Source organism: Nanorana parkeri, unplaced genomic scaffold (assembly GCF_000935625.1).
Source record: "Nanorana parkeri isolate BGI_ZX_2015 unplaced genomic scaffold, ASM93562v1 scaffold291, whole genome shotgun sequence".
Taxonomy (NCBI): Eukaryota; Metazoa; Chordata; class Amphibia; order Anura; family Dicroglossidae; genus Nanorana; species Nanorana parkeri.
This window is the reverse complement of record NW_017306559.1, coordinates 127,606-147,252: the sequence shown is the minus strand read 5'-3', so window position 1 is coordinate 147,252 and position 19,647 is coordinate 127,606. Positions and strand designations below refer to the sequence as shown.

Genomic DNA, 19,647 nt, shown 5'->3' with positions numbered 1-19,647 from the left:
CCAGCCGTTGTATATCTCAGATGGAGTGTGCTGCGCCCCTGAAACATCTGGAGATCTCCCTCATTGGCATGGAGCGGTACAACGTCTGCGCTTTCATCCAGTTACTCTGTACAGGGGCATCGGAGGCACTTGGTGTCTGACCCTGGTTAGGCTCTCCTTGTCCACTGTTACTATTTTTGCTTTCCTGAATCCAACTAACATTTCCAATAACAGAGAAGTAGGCTATAGATGAGACTCTGTTTGTAATCCATATACATTTTTTTTTCTTTTTATGCCTCCCGTTTAGAACGGTTATGGTTTGAGTGGCTCCGCTCCACTGACATCGATTTATTGTTTCCCATTATCGTTTATCGTTTTATCGTTTTTTGTCGAAAAACATATTTTTTTCCTTTTGAGTTAAGGATTTATTCATCTTTCACCTTGAGTGGCTCCGCTCCACTACCGCAGATTGCTTGTATATGATTACATCTTTCAAATATGATGGACAACTTGTAGTTCCGCTCTAGATCACCATCTCACTGTTTTATTGTCTGGCACAATAATTCATAGGTAGATTTCACTTAGACGGCAGTCCACAATCCATTTTTTTGCACCAATTTCACTGTGCGCCTTTGGGTTCACAGTTTGTACTAGACACGGCTATTTAGCACTTTTTGATACTTTTCAAGTCACTTCCGCTTAAAAGCCATCACTCAGTTTTTTCACATACTTTATTTATTAGCATTTGTGATCACACATCCACATTTAGTATATACACATTAGTTTTTTTGATATAGATTGTGTTCATTTTAATTGTATTATCACCTTTCACCACATCGATTTATATAAACTATTGTTTTGATGATATATCACGGACAAACCAAATAGATTTTGAACCGAGCGCAACATACAAGCCTTCCATTTTACATCTATACATACATTGTTGCGGCTGGTGCCGACATACCTACTTCCAGCGCAAACTATTTTGTCAAATATATGGGCTCTCCTTGATGCCCGGGGTAGAGAAGCTACAGAGCCAAATGACAAAATACAAATGTGGGGTTTTGACAAAATGAACATGAATTGGGGGGTGTGGCCACATTTCATGCCGTCATCCCTTTTCTATGGATTCTGTCCCCGGGTTCGGGTTCCTGCCTCCCTCCTGCATTCATTTTGTGTCTACAAAGCAGACTCGTGTTTGGAGAATTGCACCGGCAGCCATTGCTGACCTCTGTTGTCTGGCTGTCATACTGATCCGCTGACTTCAGTACTTGGTGACTGATTCAGAACAAGGAAGCGACCAGCGACCAGTGACATGAGAACTCCTGATTGGCATACTTATGCAGTGACTTTGGAAGTATTGAAGCCAGTGGATGAGGATGGACAGGTCAGCAGTGGCAGCCCACATGCCTCTCAGCAGAGGTTTCCTGTAATATTGCATGTAGTTTACGTGTTGCGTTGTGTGTGTGTGGCAGGGATGGCACTCCGTTGAATGATGATGAGATAGCTGGGATGCTGATTGGTCTCCTCCTGGCGGGACAGCACACGTCTTCCACCACCAGCGCCTGGATGGGCTTCTTCCTCGCCAAGCACAAGTCTGTCCAGGATCAATGCTTCGCAGAGCAGAAGGCCGTGTGTGGAGACGACTTCCCACCCCTGAAATACGAGCAGGTGAGGAGCTTCCATCTGTCACAGTTATTACATGGACGGCATCGAAATCATTCTCGGGGGATTTTCTGCTGGAAGAGAAACCTCCAACTAAAGCAAAACCTTTCTATGGCCGCTAATGGCAGAGCTGGCCTCCGAATACAAGCGAGTAACAACATTCTGGGGGGCTGAGGAGGAGAGGTGCAGATAGGTGAATGAACTGAATTCCTATACCCGGCACCGGGCATGACCTGCTATGCGGCAAACCTGTATTTGTCCTGGTATTGTAGCCGCCCCCCTTTCTGTTGCCGATACTTGCTGTAGCTACATTCTCCTGCCACCCAGTGAATCCCTGTTATTAATGGGGGGGGGAAGCATGTAACCCGTGCACAATGCGCCTAAGCAGGGAACCCGAAGGCTGAGTGCTTTTACAAGAAAGGAATGTCTTTTACCTTAAGTTCTGACCCGGACAGTATTGGGAACTCGGAGGACCCCAGGGGGTGGACGTGGCGGCAGGAAAGTGAGTAAATGGCAGTGGAGGGCACAGACGCCATTGGCTGTTGCAGGAGCTGTCTTGTCGCTGGCTGCCTCATCTTTACCAGCTATGACATGATGAGGGGAAGCTCTTAGACAGGGAAGAATAATCAAATTGGAATTTCTCCCCTTTGGCTTCTAAATAAGAACTCCAGGGAAGCAGCTGAAATGTATACCGAGGGGAATTTATCAAATCTGGAGCAGTTGCCCCTTTTTAACCAATCAGCTTCTCTCTCTCATTTTCAAATCTTAGCTGAACAAACTGAAGAGAGAAGCTGATTGGTTGCCATGCACAGCTGCTCTAGTTTTTGTCTGCTCCAGACCCCCCGGGGGTTGAATGAAGTGATTAGGAAACAAATGATTGTTGGCGGAAAGCCTCAAACGTCATTTCTGTCTATTTCCAGCTGAAAGACTTGCAGGTCCTGGACCACTGCATCAAGGAAACCCTGAGACTGAGACCTCCGATAATGACCATGATGAGAATGGCCCGGACCCCGCAGGTCAGTGATCGGGAGGATTGGTGTGTGTGTGTGTGTGTGTGTGAGTGACAGTTCTTCCTCTGTGTTATTTTGGGTAACATTGTGGCTTTGGTTTCAGTCTGTGGCCGGGTATAACATCCCCCCAGGACACCAGGTCTGCGTATCTCCCACCGTCAACCACCGGCTGAAGGACACCTGGGTGCAAAACACAGAATTCTGCCCGGACCGATACCTGCGCGAGAATCCTGCCGCCGGGGAGAAGTTTGCCTATGTTCCATTCGGAGCAGGTAATGTGTAAATGGATTTTTCGGGATGACTCTGAAGCCTGTGCAGCGGAACGCAGGATCACAGAAGGAGATAATGTAGCCAAAAACACATCTGTGCCCCCCCCCCCCCTCCCTATCATTAGTTACACAGGACGGTGTGTTCATTTCTTTGCCCTAGAAGGTGCCACTTTAAACTCCGGCCCTCCAGCTGCGTTAAAACTAAATCCCATCATGCATCTGCCCCTGGCAGTCATGACTGTGGTTTGCAATGCCTCATGGGATTTGTAGTTGGACCACAGCTGGAGGACCGAAGCTGGCCTACCCCTGCTCTGGGGCACTGGTGGTCACTTTATTTGATGTCGGGGGCCACACAGGATACCCACTATATCACAGAATGTCCACACATAATATTCAGTTATAGAAAACTGTCAGTGACGGGAGACATGATATGGGATTTGTAGTTGGAGGGCCAGAGTTTGCCTCCCCCTGATCTAGGCTTTGTTCACAGCACCCCGGGAGTTCTGCACACACCTTGATGGTCAGGTGTCATTCTATTGGCGTTCCTCGGGAGGTTGTATTTGCATTCAGACCCTGCTAGGTATTAATGAGCCTCCATGATTGAAAGCACTGCCAGCCAATGCCAGGAGTGGGGGCGGGGACAACGCTATCGCAGCCACATCCAACTTTTGTCTTTCAATGGCTTCCTGTTAGGACGTCATCGGTGTATCGGGGAGAATTTCGCTTACGCTCAGATTAAAACGATTTGGTCTACAATGCTCCGACTGTTCGAGTTTGATCTGGTGGACGGTTATTTCCCTTCGATCAACTACACGACAATGATCCATACACCCAACAACCCGATCATCAGATACAAGAGGAGGAACCTGTGAACACCATGTGACCAGTCCTGGGGTGGGGATGGGGTGGGGATGGGGGGGATTCATTGGCGCCTGTACATGCTCTGTGTATTTTATAAATTTAATGTGAATTATTTATGTAAAAAATCTGCATTTTTTTATTTTGTATGTTTAGAAAAGCTGTAAATAAGTTGCATTAAATAATGTTTAATTACCATCGTGTTCATGATTTGTGTACCAAACTGAGGGCAGCAGAGGTATTACTGGGAATAGGATCAAAAAATAAATAAACACCCAAAAAATAAAACTTCTGCCTGTCTGGCTGGTGGGCGGAGCCATGCAAATCATTTTTGTGATGCCTTTATGACAAACTGCATCCAGAACCGCTGGTTTACAGTGCAGGTCCAGCCTGATGTGATACAGCCCGGTATTCCACACTACATAGAGCTGGGGCCACACCGGCTTTCCAATCGGGTCCAACTGTCCGTTTTTCAGGCAGACCTGATCGGAAGCCCGATGTTAGCGTATGGGCAGCCGGATCTAAACGGACGGGTGTCCTTTTACATCCAGGTCCAAAAAAAAAACCAACCAAACAGATCAGAGATCCATTTCACTGGACCGGAGCGTGCTGGATGGCGGGGGGGTTCAACGAGCATTCTCAGAAGATCGGTATTGTCAGTTCCCAGATTTTAGGAAAGGTTTACTTCACGCCTACGCCTAATATGGCGCCGCAACACGCAGTACCATAAGGCCTGGTTCACACCTAGGCGTATTGCATATGCGCGACTGTCGCGTGTTTTTACCGCGATTCGCGATTTCCGAGGGCTACTTGGCTGTATCCCAATGGAAACACGCAACAAAAACGGCCCAAAGTAGTACATTTACCTTTCCAGGCGTTGGCCGTTTTGTAGCGCGTTAGGGACGGGCGGAAATACGCCAAGGAGGGAACCAGACCCATTGAATACAATGGGATTTAGATGTTTGAGCGTTTTGTAGAGCGTTCGTCGAGCGTAGAACGTGCTACAAAACGTTCAGGTGTGAACGAGGGCTAAGCTGCCAATGCACCTGCGTTACAGCACATATAACTGGTTATTTTGTGCCTTCAGGTGTGCTGCCGTACCGAAAATGGTGCAGCTGTCACTTTTGTGTGTTAAGGTGCACTATCGGCCCAATCCAAATATAAAAAAACAAAACCTGCCGGCGTTCTATCCCAAACTATAACAAATATAATAAAGAGCAATCACTGAGCCACGGGGCACTCTGATTGATATGCTAATCAGTTTGGAAGTAGCTGGCCTGCCCATTTGAGCCTGCTCCTAATGTAAAAGATCGATAGGGATTTACTTACGAGAAAAGGGGGAAAGGCTAACTCACAAGTTCCCCAGAAAAACAACTTGAGATTTGCATATCAGAGTGCTTCATAATTAGGGGCCCCCAATAAGCCAAATGGGAGCAGCACATCAGCTATATGACACGAGTACCTTAAAATCCATTGAAGGGGAGCTAATGGACACCATAGAGAAAAAGCAGCACCTGAATGAGGCAGATGTAACAGCAGGCAGGTCGCTTTGTATGATCTCCCTCTAGTGGTCAGGAGTGGCGTTGCTCCAGTATAAAACATGCTCTGACCAGGTCTTACATGTGCACCCGGCTGCAGAGAAAACAACGCCAAATAAAAACACATATTTCACAAACGTGAGAAGAAATATTGCAGACGGCTTTCCTGACAGACGCAGGGCTCAGGAAACAGGAGAAAAATAATGCAAATTCCAATTTAATCTTCTGCTGATGAGCTACATTTGTGTGTTTGCCATTTCATTGTGGAATTTCGTCTTCCACACATTCAGAGTTTTGGGGGATAAGATGTCTCCTGCGTGTAATCATAAGTCTTCATTGGTGAAATTGTTAAAATGATGAAATTTATTTCAGTACTTTGACAAAATACCCATAAAATTCAAAACTTCTACCATTACAAAAATAGGTCTCTACATATGATATGTCCAGTCTGCAACGCCGCAGCAAGCTGGAGGACGAGACAGTCGCTTCGGCCCCCCTGGCGGGACCTCCCCGTCCATGATACATACAGTTCCTCTCACCCTCTTGATAAATACGTATAAGTTAATCAATTAAATTAGAAATCCACATAATGTACATGTCATTGACGGCTGATTTATAATAAAAAAAAAAAAAAGCAGATATACAGAAAATCTCGGCCGCTTGATGTTGCGTCTTCACGTCAGATTGTTGTCGGGGCGGATGTTGGTCCCACACAAAAAAACACAATACGGGGTAACGGAAGCAGCACAATATTACAGAAGGCAATCCAGTTATTGCGAGAGTATTATCTTCTTATGCTGTAGTGTGTTGTGTTTGCACTAGACCCTGGAAGAGAGGCAAAAAACATATTGTAAAGAACAAGACATACACCGAGTTCAACAACAGACAAAGATCATGGAAAAACCTGGATCCTCAGAACCCCAGACCTGCAACTCATCACAGAGAAGGCAACAAAATGATACAACGCGCTCCAATGTTCTCTAACGGTGAAACATTCCCAATCAAAAGCAAACATATCGGCTGAAAGTGCCATTTTCTGGCCCATACAGCGGTGCGTCCATTCTTTCTCTCCTCCCCGCTGGGCGCTGCTCTGTGTCCCAGCGGGGAGGAGAGAAACCGTCACAGGCTGCCGAGCGCCGCGGGAGGAGAGTGCTGTGAGCGGCCGGCGTCTCTCCTTCCACACCGCTCAGCCTCCTATCACAGATCAGAGGAAACTCTGTGTGTCTCTGAGGACTTTGTGTCCTCAATCTCTTTTTCTATTTTAAAAGGGAAATATCAGAGATCTGTTTAGACCCCCAATATTTCCCCAAAGCCCCTAAAAGCAAAGTAAAAAATAAAATTTTTTTATAAAAATATTTAAAAAATTAAAAAGTTTATAAAAAATAAATAAAAATAAAATATTTTTTGTTGTTGAAAAAGTTAAAATAAAAAACATTTTCGGTTTCTGTTTCGGCCTGACATTTTTGTATATTTCGGTGCACCTCTACAAGTGATACTTCAAAGACAGACGAGTGCAGAGGCAATGCCTGCGGTTCTGGACCTGGAAAGTCCCTGAAGGTCACTTCCAGGCTAGTCCTGCAACGTTCAGCTCAGCAGTGCGGTGCACAAGGCAGGCTGAGGAGGAGGACTGTGCTAGATAGCTGCTGATGTAGAGAAGAATCTTGAGTAAAGGAACAAAAACTAAAATTTGCTAGAAAAACACAGAAGCGGAAGAAAAGACGTCCCTCCATTAAACCCCCAGAAAACTGAGGCATGCTGGTAGTGGGAAGTGTTACACCCTGGGCTGGGCTGCAGGTTTTTTTTTATCCAGTTCTCCTGTGGGCAGCAGTATAACATGAAGGTTGTGCCGCCCCAATAGGGGCATAGAATATGAGATGCATAGCCTCAGTTAATATTAGCATTGTTATATAGGTTAGAATTTATATAGTGTGATTTGCCTAACTATTTTCTCATAGCTAAATTCATGTGTTATCCTATGCTGCCATCTAGTGGCCTTTTGTTGTAATATACATGTCTTTCTGTAATTATTCCTCATGTGACGACGTATTTTCCCCTAGTGTACGCCCCTTCCTTCTTCCTGTGTGCAGTACTTCCTGTGTCATGGCCACAGTTAAGAGCCACATGTAACAAGGACACACATGTGATCTGCACAGTACGTAGGAAAGGCATCATTTTCTGACCGCACAATACCATAACTGTTCATCTGCTGTTCCTATCATCTGCTGTAACCTGATGTTAAAGAATAAACACCTCTTTTGAATGAATCGGTATTGACGAGTTCAGCTATCTGACGAGGATTGTCCGCAGTGAGTATATCTGCTTATACAGGCCAGGCATAGAGGTCTCAGCAAGGGATATATTTCGCTATCACAACGATCGGAGTCAGAATAAAGGTTTTAGACTTCCTGTGTCCCTCAATAAACAAGAAAAATGGGAAAACGAATGCAGTCAGCGCATGTAAAGACTGCTGAGCTGCAATATATTACAGTTTTGTTCTTGGGTTTAGATAATCTTTAAATTGGGGGAACTTATCCGGTTTTGGGTGTAGAGAGCGCAGCACATACAGAGAATCCTTTCACATGTAAAATGTCTGTTTTCACGTTACCTGAAGGCACACTGCCCAATCTTTTCTGCAAGGCCTCAAGCCGAGCGATGTAATCCGTCAGTGCTCTGTCAGGATCGTAGTGCTGGAGATGAAGGCAGGGACTCGCATCAGAAGCAGAGATGTACCTGGAAGGGTGGAGAATGGGCTCAGTATTGTGATGCTGTATAAAGAGTATACAATCCAATAATAATCCTATTACATGAAATGAAACAAACCTTTGTGTCTCTCATTACTGTGCACAGTGTTTACATTGTATGTGTTTGTAGTTTCATCAGCTATACATACAGTGCACACGTAGCGGTCAAATAGTAAGATACAAGATGTATATATGTAAAGGAATATAGCTATTCTAGTACAGGTCTGAAATAGCGGAAGTGGACACCAGCCAGGGGCCATAGATCTCGTCAAATAAATGTAAGTGGCCTGTTTCATAAGTGAACTTATGTGGGGTGTCAGCATAAGGTCAGCCCTAGGCATTGGAGCATTTGGGCGAGTACGAGCACTCTCCCAAATATTCGTTATCAATACTAGTATCGGTATGTGTGCATCCCTGGCTATAACCTAAATCTGCAAAAAGTTGGTTAAAACCATTGAATGGGATTTTCTGCAGGAAAATGTTCACATGGGGCTGCCTTCATTTTTTTGAGTTGATATATTTGTATTTCAATATACATAGATATATAACACATATACAAACTTCTGGGTATAAACTGGTCTCAAAACTTTCCCTAAAAGAACTTTACTATGGATCTCTACATGTTTAGCAAAAACTTCAGCATTACTTTACTTCATCATAGACATAGTTATTCATTTTATTTTACACAACCTCGTATTTCCATTTTTACTGATTCATTCTGAATCCACTCCTCTATTAAGGAAGAAAGTGACGTCTAGGCAATAAGTGAGTCCGTAGAACCCCTTACTGATTCCTCCCCCATGTGCAACTTATCTTCGTGAATATTTATCATCCTCTGTGTACACTCACCTGTGTGTGAATTCCATTTTAATATACTATTCCCCATTATTCCCTAACCCCCCCCCCAGCTTTTCTATTCCTAAAATATGTTCCCTATTTCTAGGATGCCCCCCTGAGATACTCTTACAAAACCAGTGTGATACAAAGTGTAATGACCCCACCTGTGCTGAAACCATATTACCCTCTTAAACCTATTCTAATATTGTACTCCTCACCCAACTGTGTTATAAAGTGGGGGGTTCCCCTCCTCCATGCTGTCACAATATAAATTGGGGGTTCCCCTCCTCCATCCTGTCACAATACAAAGTTGGGGGTTCCCCTCCTTCATGGTGTCACAATACAAAGTGGGGGGTGCGATGCCGGGCATCTGATCCGGTACCGGCATTGTGGATCCGTGCAGGGAAAACGGAGGGAGTCAGTACACGATCTCGCTATGCGAGTGCGGAAGTCATGTTTATTACATCACGTCCGCATTTAGCTGTCACTCCAGACAGCCAGAGAGAAGCTGGTGAAGCAGATGTCGGCTTCATCAGCTTCTCTGGGGGTCCCTAGGTAACATTAGGGGTCTCAGAGACCCCTAATGTCTCCAAAAAGAGGACCTGTCACTGTAATTTGATATCACATAGGGAGGGGTCTTCTTAGCCCGCTATGTGATAATACAATGAAGTTTTTAAAAAAAAGCGCCCAGCGGGGGAGAAAAGAAGGTGACAGCCGGCCGAGCGCTGCAGGACGAGATCGCTGTGAGCGGCCGGCGTCTCTCCACAGTCCGGCAGAGCGGTGTGGGGGCGGAGACAGCGCTGTCACAGGAGGCTGGGCTCTCCTCTCTACACCGCTCGATCAGCCTCCTGTGACAGCGTGTCAGAGAGAAAAGCAAGGTACACACACTCAGTGATCAGTGAGTGTTTGTACATAATTGAGGACATGGTATGTTAACTATATCCTCAATTATGAATAAATGGGAGTGATCTACATCAGGCCTTCTTAAACTTTCTCCACTCGTGACCCCTTTTTGGCCGAGGAAATTTTTAGGGGACCCCAGCAGCGGACGGTGTCTCTCCCCTCTTTCCCTTAACGTCGGTGTTCCCCCTCCCTCGCATAGCGTCAGTCGGTGTCTCTCTCCTCCTCTCCCCCCCGCCTCCCGCCGTGGACAGACAGTCAGTGTGTCATTACCACCTACTACTAAGCCCCCTCTCCCTCCTTATCTTTACCTCCAGCAGCTGTGCTCCACTTCTGCTGGGTTAAAGGAAGCTCCGTCAATGTAAAAAAACAAACAAACAAAAAACCTTCTGCATGCACGTGCTCAGGAAGGTACCAAGTGCACAGTGGTGGGGGGTATGCGACCTTAAAAACTACACTACACTGCACATTAAACCAAAAGAAAAAAAAATCTTGCTTGGAGCCCAGGCCTCCCCGGCCCCTCACACAAGTATCGGCTGTACCCCCCTGATGGCGGTCCTGGCCGGGGACTCAGATCGCGACCCCCCTGTTCACTTGTGGGACCCCATATGGGGTCGTGACCCACACTTTAAGAATCACTGCTCTAAACTATGTGTTCGTCTATAGGTGTTGTTGCCCCTTTATTTCTCCATTACTATACCCACCTTAAATTCTATTTACTAAACCCAGTGACAATTCATCCTAACCCAATTTACACTTCTAAATTGATGTATTTAACCACTTCAAGACCAGGTGTTTAGACCCCCTTCCTGGCCAGGCCATTTTTCAGTATTCAGCACTGCAGTACTTTGACTGAAGTTTATTCCGTCATACAACGCTGTACTGAAATGAATTTTATACCATTTTTTGAGGACAGATAGAGCTTTCTTTTGGTGGTATTTATTCACCACTGGGGGTTTTATTTTTTACTATAATTAGGGAAAATTAAGGAAAATTTTGAAAAAAAAAGTTTTTTTTTACATTATGTTAGGAAACATTTATTATTACCCAGTTTTTTGGTAAAATATAAAATATCGGGTCACGTCGGATAAATAGACACCAAACATGTCAACCTTTAAAATTGTGCGCACCCGCGAAATCGCAGAAAACTACAATACCCAAAATTGACCATAGGCGACACTTTAAAAGCTTTTACCGCTCATCAGTTTAGTGTTATCAGTGATTGATGGCCCTAGACTTATTGCTCTCACTGCGACGTTCGCGGCGATATGTAACATGTGCGGCGTAATGGGCGCAATCGTCGTTTTTGCACGTATGCGCCCCCAACGCATGTTTGCATGCGTGTATGTATGGGTGGGGACTTAAAATTTTTTTTTTTTAATTCTTTTGCATGTGTTACTTTACATTTTTTTTTGGGGGGGGTGGACTTACATTTTTTTTCTTTACTAAAAACTTTATTGCTATCACATACGAGGCTAATAAAAACCACCTATCTGATCGTACCGCTTGTATGGTAACAGGCACCGCTGCCTGTTTTTACATTTCGGCCGTTTCCCGCTTGCGCGCGGGAGGGGGCGTGTCTGAGCGGACGTCTAACGACGCCCGCTCAGATCTAGAGTGGTTAATCACCTTCGAACTTCCCTTCCTCCTTCATTCTTCACCATTTCTTCCATACATACAGGTCGAATGGAATTAAAATCTACTTTAAAACAATAAGTTCAAATGTTCATTATTTTAAGTCACTCTGTGGTTTAGCTGGTCGTATGTTGGCCATTATAGTTCCATAAGCCCCGTGGAGGCTTCATCTCTATATTTTTTCCTTTCCTCTCTAGCTTTCATTTTCAGACTCCTGAATACCTCTGACTTTCTATATGATTCCTATTTCTACCATATACTCTCATGTGAGTCTTTTTTATCTTTATCCTTTGCGATCAGTTCCTCCATATATCTTATTTCTTCCATCGTGGTCTCCCATCTCTTTAGTGAGGGTGGAATCATTGGCTTGGCTGCCTTCATAAGCTGTGAGGTGACAGAGAATACCTGGAGCTAGCCAGGTGTTTAGAGAAGTCTGTGGTTGAAATTTCCCTGATCACAGGTAAAACCCTCGTGTACTGCTCAGCTTGGGCCGCACTAATAAGAGACTAAAGAACAATTTCTGGATTACCTGTTCTGTGAATTCACAGTGGACTGCGGAGAATTAAAGCCGGATTGGGAGCGGCAGGATGAAATCCTCTCCAGGCTCCTGGCGGGGTGATAGGTTGAGTCTGTCCTCACCTCGTTACCTGAAACACAAGTCCTTGTTATTGCTCGTTCACAATGCTGCAAACACTTGTACAACAGTCTTTCAAAGGCTCCATTTACTTGTCTGCGTGTGTTTTCATTCATGTTTGTAACATTGAAAGTCTATGTCGGGACACTTTTCTGTTTGCCCGGAGGTGGGCTTTAGGTTTACATATACATTAACCTCATATAAGTGGTAACTAAAAACAATAGAGTGTCAGCATTCATAAACCTCTCATGATATCTGCTAGGATATGTGTTCTCTCTTTTGTATGGTTTGATCATTCCTGCTTTACAGTTTCACCAAATAGAAGGATGGCATCGGCTGTCTATACCAGTGGTTCTCAACCTATGTAACCTCAGGACCCACATTTGTCCTTTGTCATTAGGTCGTGACCCAAGTCTGCAATGTCTGCACTGCAATGGAATGCACGACGTTGCAGGCGATCGGACTGTGGGTGGGAGGTGCGTTTGGGGTGTCATTCAAATTAATGGCAACGCACCTTCCATACCAGAAAGTGCAGTAGGTGCAATTGCATGGTACAGTGCATTAATCGCATGGGACTGTGCGATGAACACATTGTACAAGTGTGAACGGACCCTCAAAAACACTGACATACATACACAACCACAGACACAATCTCTCAGACACACACCCAAAACAATTATAATTTTTTGTATTTTATTTTTTAAGATCCCCCCCCCCGTCTCCCTACCATATGAGAACTGGAATTGATGCTCAGCCTGGTGTCCAGTGTGGGCTGCTGTGCTGTGACGGAGCTTCATCCATATGTGCATTGTTTGTACAGCTCCCTTGCTCACCCCGTAGAGGTGCCGGGAGCCAGAATGTGACATCAGTGCAGTCCTCTACAGGGCACATGTGGGAGCTGTAAGCAATGCACGTATGGATGGAGCTCCCTTATGGCCATACCCCCAGCCCATCCCACCTCAAGCTGACACGCAGGGCCGGGCAGCATATTTTAAATTGTCTGCTCTGTGCAAAAACTGACGGTGCTGCGCTAGGGGGAGGCTGAGGAGTCTCTCACCTAGAAAAGTAGAAGGAATGCGGCGACCCACTGAACACGGGGTCGTGACCCACCAGTTGAGAACCAAGGCTCTACAAACATGGACCTGCTGTTTGCACAGCCACAAGGCTCAAGCAGATGTAGGAGACACTGATGTGGCTGATAACAATGGGCACAGCTAGTCTAGGCACCTACAGCACTCTGTGCACATGCCCCAAGTGCATTACATTTCCCATCTGTCCGTCCATAGAGCCCAACATGCAAACATTCTCATCTCACCCGCACCTTGCCCACAGCTGTTCCGGTTTGTGCCACTCGTCATGGAAATTGTCGCTCGATTCCACCGCCGTACCAGAAATTTCATCCTGACAAAAAACAATATGATTAACAAAAGGCTTCAATGTCACAGTTCCATTAACGTTATGTAATGGCCTAAAATCTTTCTACTATAGTGCTGAAGTGTTGGCATTGCAAATCAATGTCTGTGTCCCTGGAGTCTACATGGGGTCTCCAATCTATCCGAAATGAAATAAAGTTCTGCCTCTGCCACAGCTAAGCCCCCACCCTGTAATTCAACTGTGAAAAGCCAGAGCTTCAATGAGCGGCAGAGGCTCTGGCATCGGAAGCTGAAAGACAGGAGCAGGTTTAATGGCAGGGGCGGGGATTCATGGCAGGAGGAGGTGCTTAATCTTGACTTCGGCAGAGTCGAGGCCCCATTTACAGGGTGAGCTACCAACAAAAGGGGCTCTATAGGGATCGTTCTGAAGGTTAAACACAGGGACCTGCAGGCTTCACAAGCTGCTGCACCATAGCACTGTGGATACCGTAGAACTACTTTAGGCAAAGTCAGGGAACCCCGAGCCATGTGTACTGCTGTCTGCTCTCCATAGTTTATGGATATGACGAGACAGGGAGATGTTCTGTAGTCCAGCAGAGGAGAAGCCTGGCTTGCATTACAATGTTGCTTGGGATTTCCATGCAGCAAAGTGTCTTTCCAGAGACTTTCCTGCAATATTTATTTTTTTGCGTCACCAGATGACTATTATTCATCCCACTTCCACTGAGGCCAGGTCATCCTGAATCCACCCAAGCCTGTGACTGGACAGTGAAAGGAGAATCAGCACTTAATGGGCTCATCTCTCTGCCACTCTTCTCTCTCCTATCAGCACATGAACTGAGTGGCCCCATCTGCTGCTTCTTCCTCTCACGCTCCAGCTCTGCTGTACAGGGACTACGAGAGGCTGATACCAGATACTACACTGCTTGTATTTAAAGAATACATTTCAATATGTATTAATGATTAGAGAGCTGCATTCATTTGTGTATTTTAGATCTGTCTAGAGTTCAGTTTTAAATGAATACTATAATAAATGGAAAGGGTTCATTGTTTTCCTGGAGAACCTTTTTAATATGAACCGGTTACTTTGGCCTGATTGGGAAAACTACCAATTTACTGAAAGCTTCCTGTCCAAAGCAAACTCCCCACAAGAGACACCTCATGGAATACCACTGCTGATTTGGTTTTCTGTACCTGGAAATGGCGATGGTTACCCTGACAGCGGAGCGGAAACGAGTGAAGGCTCTAGAATGATTGGTGATCACTTCGAGATCGGTGTAGGTTGGTTGCCCACCCATCCTGGCTATCAGGGCTAGCGTGGCCTCCTCGCACTCCTGGAACCCTCCAAGTAGGAGCAGCAGGTACTTCTTCTGGTAGATCAGAGCTTTCCGGAAGCTCTCCGACCGCAGGTATTTCCCATAAACTCTCTGGAAGAAGACAGAAAGATACTTGTAATGAGAACCATTCCAGTTATTATTATATAATGGCCGAGGGCGTTACATAAAGAAGGCGGGGTGAGAAGTACTCTGCAGACTTCCCAGCAAAGAACGAGCTTGTGGAAACCATCATCAACTGGCCATGAACAATCCAAGTCGGCTTTACACATACAATTGTTTTGTGATCCAACAGATCAAGCAAACACTCCGTCTGTCTCTCTCTGTCTGTCGGCACCTTAAAGTGAACTTGATCTTTGTCCGTTCCAGGCAAAGCGACAGGTTCACTTTAATCCCCCAGCCCTCTCCAGGAGCTCCTATCTACATATCAATCACCAGACTGTTCAGCTAAGGGAAGAAGGAGAAATTGCTTTGTGTAAACAACAAGTTGCTCAATGTGACAGCGCTGGTGCTTGGTGACTGGTCCAGCACTGTCACATGGAGGGAGTCACATGCTCCTCCATATCTGCAAGTACTGATGAATGTCTTTGCACATGAAGAGAGCAATGGGAGACTCAAGGAATAGGAGCATATGCTGCTGGAGGGAAGGAGGGAGCAGATGAAAAGAAGCTGATCAGACCCTTAAAGTGGCAGATTTTTTAACATAAAACAATAGTGTAATGTGTGCCTTAGGCCTGGTTCACACCTGTACGTTTTGTAGCGTGTTCAACGCTCTACAAAATGCTCAAACATGAAAATCCCATTGTTTTCTATGGGTATGGTTCACATGTTGCCGTATTTCAGCCCGTCTGAACGCGCTACAAAACGGCCTACGCCTGAAAAGGTACATGAGCTTCTTTGTGGCGTTTTTGTCGCGCGTTTCCATTGGGATACAGCCAAGTATCCCTCGGAAACGCGGTAAAAACGTGCGTCACGAAACGCGCATATTGATCGATACGCCTAGGTGTGAACAGAGCCTTACTGTAATCCATGGTTGTTTCCCTTCTCTTTTCTGCTCTTCCTTTTAAATCTGTATCTCTTCTCATGCTCTGCAGAACTTCCCTTTGCAGCTGAGTGCCTCTTCCTGTAGTGCTGGCTCAGGTTGTGAACCTGCACACAGACACCATGTATCCATTCCAGAGACAAGGCAGTCTGCTGCAAAACAGAAGTTCTCCCCAAGCATGAGAAGACATACAGATTTAAAAGGAAGAGCAGCAAAGAGAAGGGAAACTACCATGGATTACAGTAAGGCACACATTACAGCATTGTTTTATGTTAAAAAAATCTGAGGGTTTAATATCACTTAAGGCCAAACATGCTGCAGTCTGACTGTACAGTCTTCTTTAGATCTACGACCATGTAGTACAAGATGTTACCTGGCTGGATACAAAATGGATGAAATGTTGAGTTGAAGCTTATACTGCATATTTCTGGTAGTTCTAAATGAGATTGTAAATAACTTTTAACCTGTGTGGACTTTTAGGGCCTGTGTCAATAGACTTTGGGCTTGTTACTATCAGTTTGAGATGCTTCTGAGATCATTCAGAATTCATTGACAGTTTACCTCTTTCTTGCTTGCATTTGACCTGCTTCAAGGGGAGTTTGCATTCTCGAAGACTTGTATGGGAATGTAAAACCAGCCTGAAGTGGTCAAAAGCTCATTGGCACAAGCCGTTACGCAGATCTGATGGCCAAGAACATTTAAGCACAGCACACACACCTCCAGGCAGAGTCCATGCACATCCAGGCACAGCAAACGTACATCCACGGAGAGCCCGGCCACATACAGGCAAGGCCTGTGTACATCCAGACAAACACACATGTTCAATAATAGTTGCTCACTTTCAGGGATGTGTTGTCAGACTCCCGACCGAAATCCCTCTGCATGATTTCATTCCTCAGTTCTGCTCTCACTTTGGACAGCTCAGCCTCTGCCTGCTTCAGAGACTTGTGCAAGTTGAGTTTCTCTCTGCCCCATGCTTCTCTTTCCGTTGTTAAAAGCACATCCGTGTTCAGAGAGTTATCCACAGTAGACTGGGGAAAGCAAAACAAGACAGTGTCATTGGCATGACAAACACCAAAGAAAAAAAATCACTTGTATTCCTTCACCTGTAACTGGTCAGCTAAGATGGTGCGTTTACATGAAATCTCCCTTCACACTCAGATGCCACACACCAGATCAAAGTTTAATCAGGCTTGCGGAGTTAGCGTCTGGTCTGTAAGCTCGAAGTAAATGCTCATCTTTACCATTTGCTGGTCATTCCCAATGCTACAGCATAGTCACGCTGCAACTCCACACCTGGCCTCAACCAGCAGTGTTCAAACTAAGGTCAGAGTTTTCAGCAAATGTGTCTGTTACTACCTGTCTTGCATGCTTGGATTGCTTTTTGGTTATAACCCAGACTTCTTTTGGATACTGCTTCTGCCTACCACCTGAGTTGACCATAAAGCTTGTTTCCAGACCATGTTTTTCTTTGGCCTACCCTGACCATCAGCTTGTCTGACTCTCCTTTTGCCTAATAACTTGTACTAAGCCTTCACTTCCAGTTGGCTGTCAGAAATCCTGAGTGCTGTTCTCGACATTATCTGCAAAGAAATAGCCGCACATTCAGCAGTTCTAAGGAAGACCTGACACAACAGAGCTGTGCCTTAACCTTCCTGGCGGTAATCCCGAGTGGTTTCGGGGTTCATTTTCAGTACCAAAAGCGGTAACCCCGAGCCACACTCGGGAACCGGCGGGAGATTTAAAAGTAAAAACAAAACAAACTAGAAAAAAAAAACCTGAGATAATCAGACCGCCAGGGAGGTTAATGAGAGCCCTCCTGGTGACACAGAGGGTCCATTGCCCCCATAATATTTATTCTAAGAGGTTCAGCCTGTCTTTATTGGTAAAACATCTGCAGATGAAGCCTTTGTACTTGGGACTGTTTTAAGGCATAAAGTCTGATAATGTTTAATCACTTAAAGCCTAGCTGAAGTCTTCTAGTGCATTTTTATAAGAAAGTAGCCTCAGTAAAACATCCCGTGTCCTACTGACAAAGCTCACTGCTCCCTGCTGATTGCAGAGCCCTAGATTGGCCAATGGGCGTGCATGACAATGGCAGCCCATTAAATGATATGACTGCTGATAATGCATGCAAGAATGCATAAAAACATGCATGATAAGATGTAAATCCAGCCTTAAAGTACTGAAACGTCATATGTCTAAAGCAATATTACAATAAAAACATATGATCATTAGAAAGAACATACACATGAAAACAAGGAAATGGGTTTACCTTTGCACGGTTCATTCCCTATCAGGTACTCACATGGTCTCTGGACGGCCCACTTGCTCTATAGCGAGATATTTCACTTTCCAGTCTTAACAGGGAATTCTGCAGGTCCTTCTTCTCCTCTGTTAACCTACTGACATACCCTGTCAGCTCGGCATTTTGGGTAAGAAGCTTCTCTGTCAGAGTGTTGGCTGATATTCCTGATGGTAACACCAAATTCTGAAGAGAGAAAGGAAATACATGAACTGAAGTGATACATGTTCCTGAAAACTGTAGCCATTGTAGATCCTAATGTCAACCTAACCGTTATTACATTCCCCACGGTACTATCGTAATGTAAAAATGAAAAGCTTTGCAATACTTACTCACCAGATACTACAGGTTACCACCAGCTACTGACCCTGTGGCACAGCCTTGGAAGAAAATGCTTTTCTCTGGGTTCACTGGAGGGTGCACTTCCCACCCCTCTTGGTGGGTAGGGCCTGTTGTCAATGTTGAAGTCTTTATGTTGTCCTTGAACTGCTTGCCAGTGAGTCTCTCTGGCAGTGGTGGGGTTTTCACACTAGATGAAGCTGCCCCACGCTGCTTTTCTACCAGCACCAAGCATTCACCTTTTGCACTATAAACTAATGGTGTTCATAAACTAAGGAGCAAGCTGTGCCCTCCATTTGATGATAGAGAAAAGAGGATTCCCTTTTTACATTAATACTCCATATGTGAATATTGCACCCAATACTTGATTATATACTTGCTCATATATTGCATCCCAATGTGTGTAAGCTTCTGAACATTAGCTCTGGCCTGCTGCAGGTATCTAGGAGAAGCCGCACTTCATGGTACAGTACTGTGATCCATGCTACATCTACCAGTAGACCTTGGGTCTCCTGCAGGAAAAGAGAGTTATGGATGGGGGAAGATAAGCCTTTCCTGCCTGCCACTGCGGCACACTCAGATCTTCATGGAGAGTAGTTGTGTCATTCACACTGAAGGCATATTTGGGCTATACACATTGGAATAATGCCAAAGACTCCAAAAAAACAATTGCGCAAATCTGTCACATGATCAGAGCTGGTGGTCGCACTCTCCTAACGTTTAGGTAGGACAAGACACATCAGCCACACACAGTCTCCTGCTGTTCTGTCTATAAGGGAAACAGTAAGGGATCCCAAGTAAAGAAAATTCAAGGATTTCTATAGGGATGCACCGATACTAGTATTGGTATCGGTGCCGATACCGAGTATTTGGGCGAGTACTTGTACTCGCCCAAATGCTCCGATACCTGAACTACCAGTCAGAGGAAGATTTCCTCTGACCAGCAGTGCCATAGGGGAACATGGAGCCAGCTCCCCGTGCAATCAGGAAGCTGGGCGCCGAGTAATGATGCGCCTCTCGGCTTACTGATTACCAATATGTATACAGAAAAACTAGGATAGCTACAGATCTGCTTTAGGGGCCTCTGTTAAGATTCAGAACTACTTTTCATACCAGTCAATGGAAATGCAAAAGCATCTTAAAGCAGCTAAAAATGAGGTCAGATGCAGGTGAGGAGGTCAACTGCAG

General features: G+C 45.2%; 2 protein-coding genes across 3 annotated transcripts in view; one reads left to right on the top strand and one right to left on the bottom strand.

The window, feature by feature from the left end:
- LOC108787913 (lanosterol 14-alpha demethylase) overlaps positions 1-3,823 on the top strand; it is a 22,796-nt gene extending 18,973 nt beyond the window's left edge. For both annotated transcript variants that reach the window (XM_018557607.1, XM_018557608.1), the window contains 4 exons: positions 1,455-1,650; positions 2,565-2,660; positions 2,758-2,926; positions 3,617-3,823. In XM_018557607.1, the coding sequence (XP_018413109.1) occupies positions 1,455-1,650; positions 2,565-2,660; positions 2,758-2,926; positions 3,617-3,795 (640 nt within the window). In that variant the 3' untranslated portion in view covers positions 3,796-3,823. The remainder of the gene's footprint in view (positions 1-1,454; positions 1,651-2,564; positions 2,661-2,757; positions 2,927-3,616) is intronic.
- Positions 3,824-5,659: 1,836 nt separating this feature from the next.
- Positions 5,660-19,647, bottom strand: part of LOC108787907 (A-kinase anchor protein 9-like) — an 89,561-nt gene continuing 75,573 nt past the window's right edge. The window contains exons 25-31 of the mRNA XM_018557599.1: positions 18,124-18,306; positions 16,655-16,846; positions 14,634-14,866; positions 13,382-13,467; positions 11,962-12,079; positions 7,925-8,049; positions 5,660-6,144 (exon numbers count right to left, since the gene is read on the bottom strand). Of these exons, the coding sequence (XP_018413101.1) occupies positions 6,104-6,144; positions 7,925-8,049; positions 11,962-12,079; positions 13,382-13,467; positions 14,634-14,866; positions 16,655-16,846; positions 18,124-18,306 (978 nt within the window). The 3' untranslated portion in view covers positions 5,660-6,103. The remainder of the gene's footprint in view (positions 6,145-7,924; positions 8,050-11,961; positions 12,080-13,381; positions 13,468-14,633; positions 14,867-16,654; positions 16,847-18,123; positions 18,307-19,647) is intronic.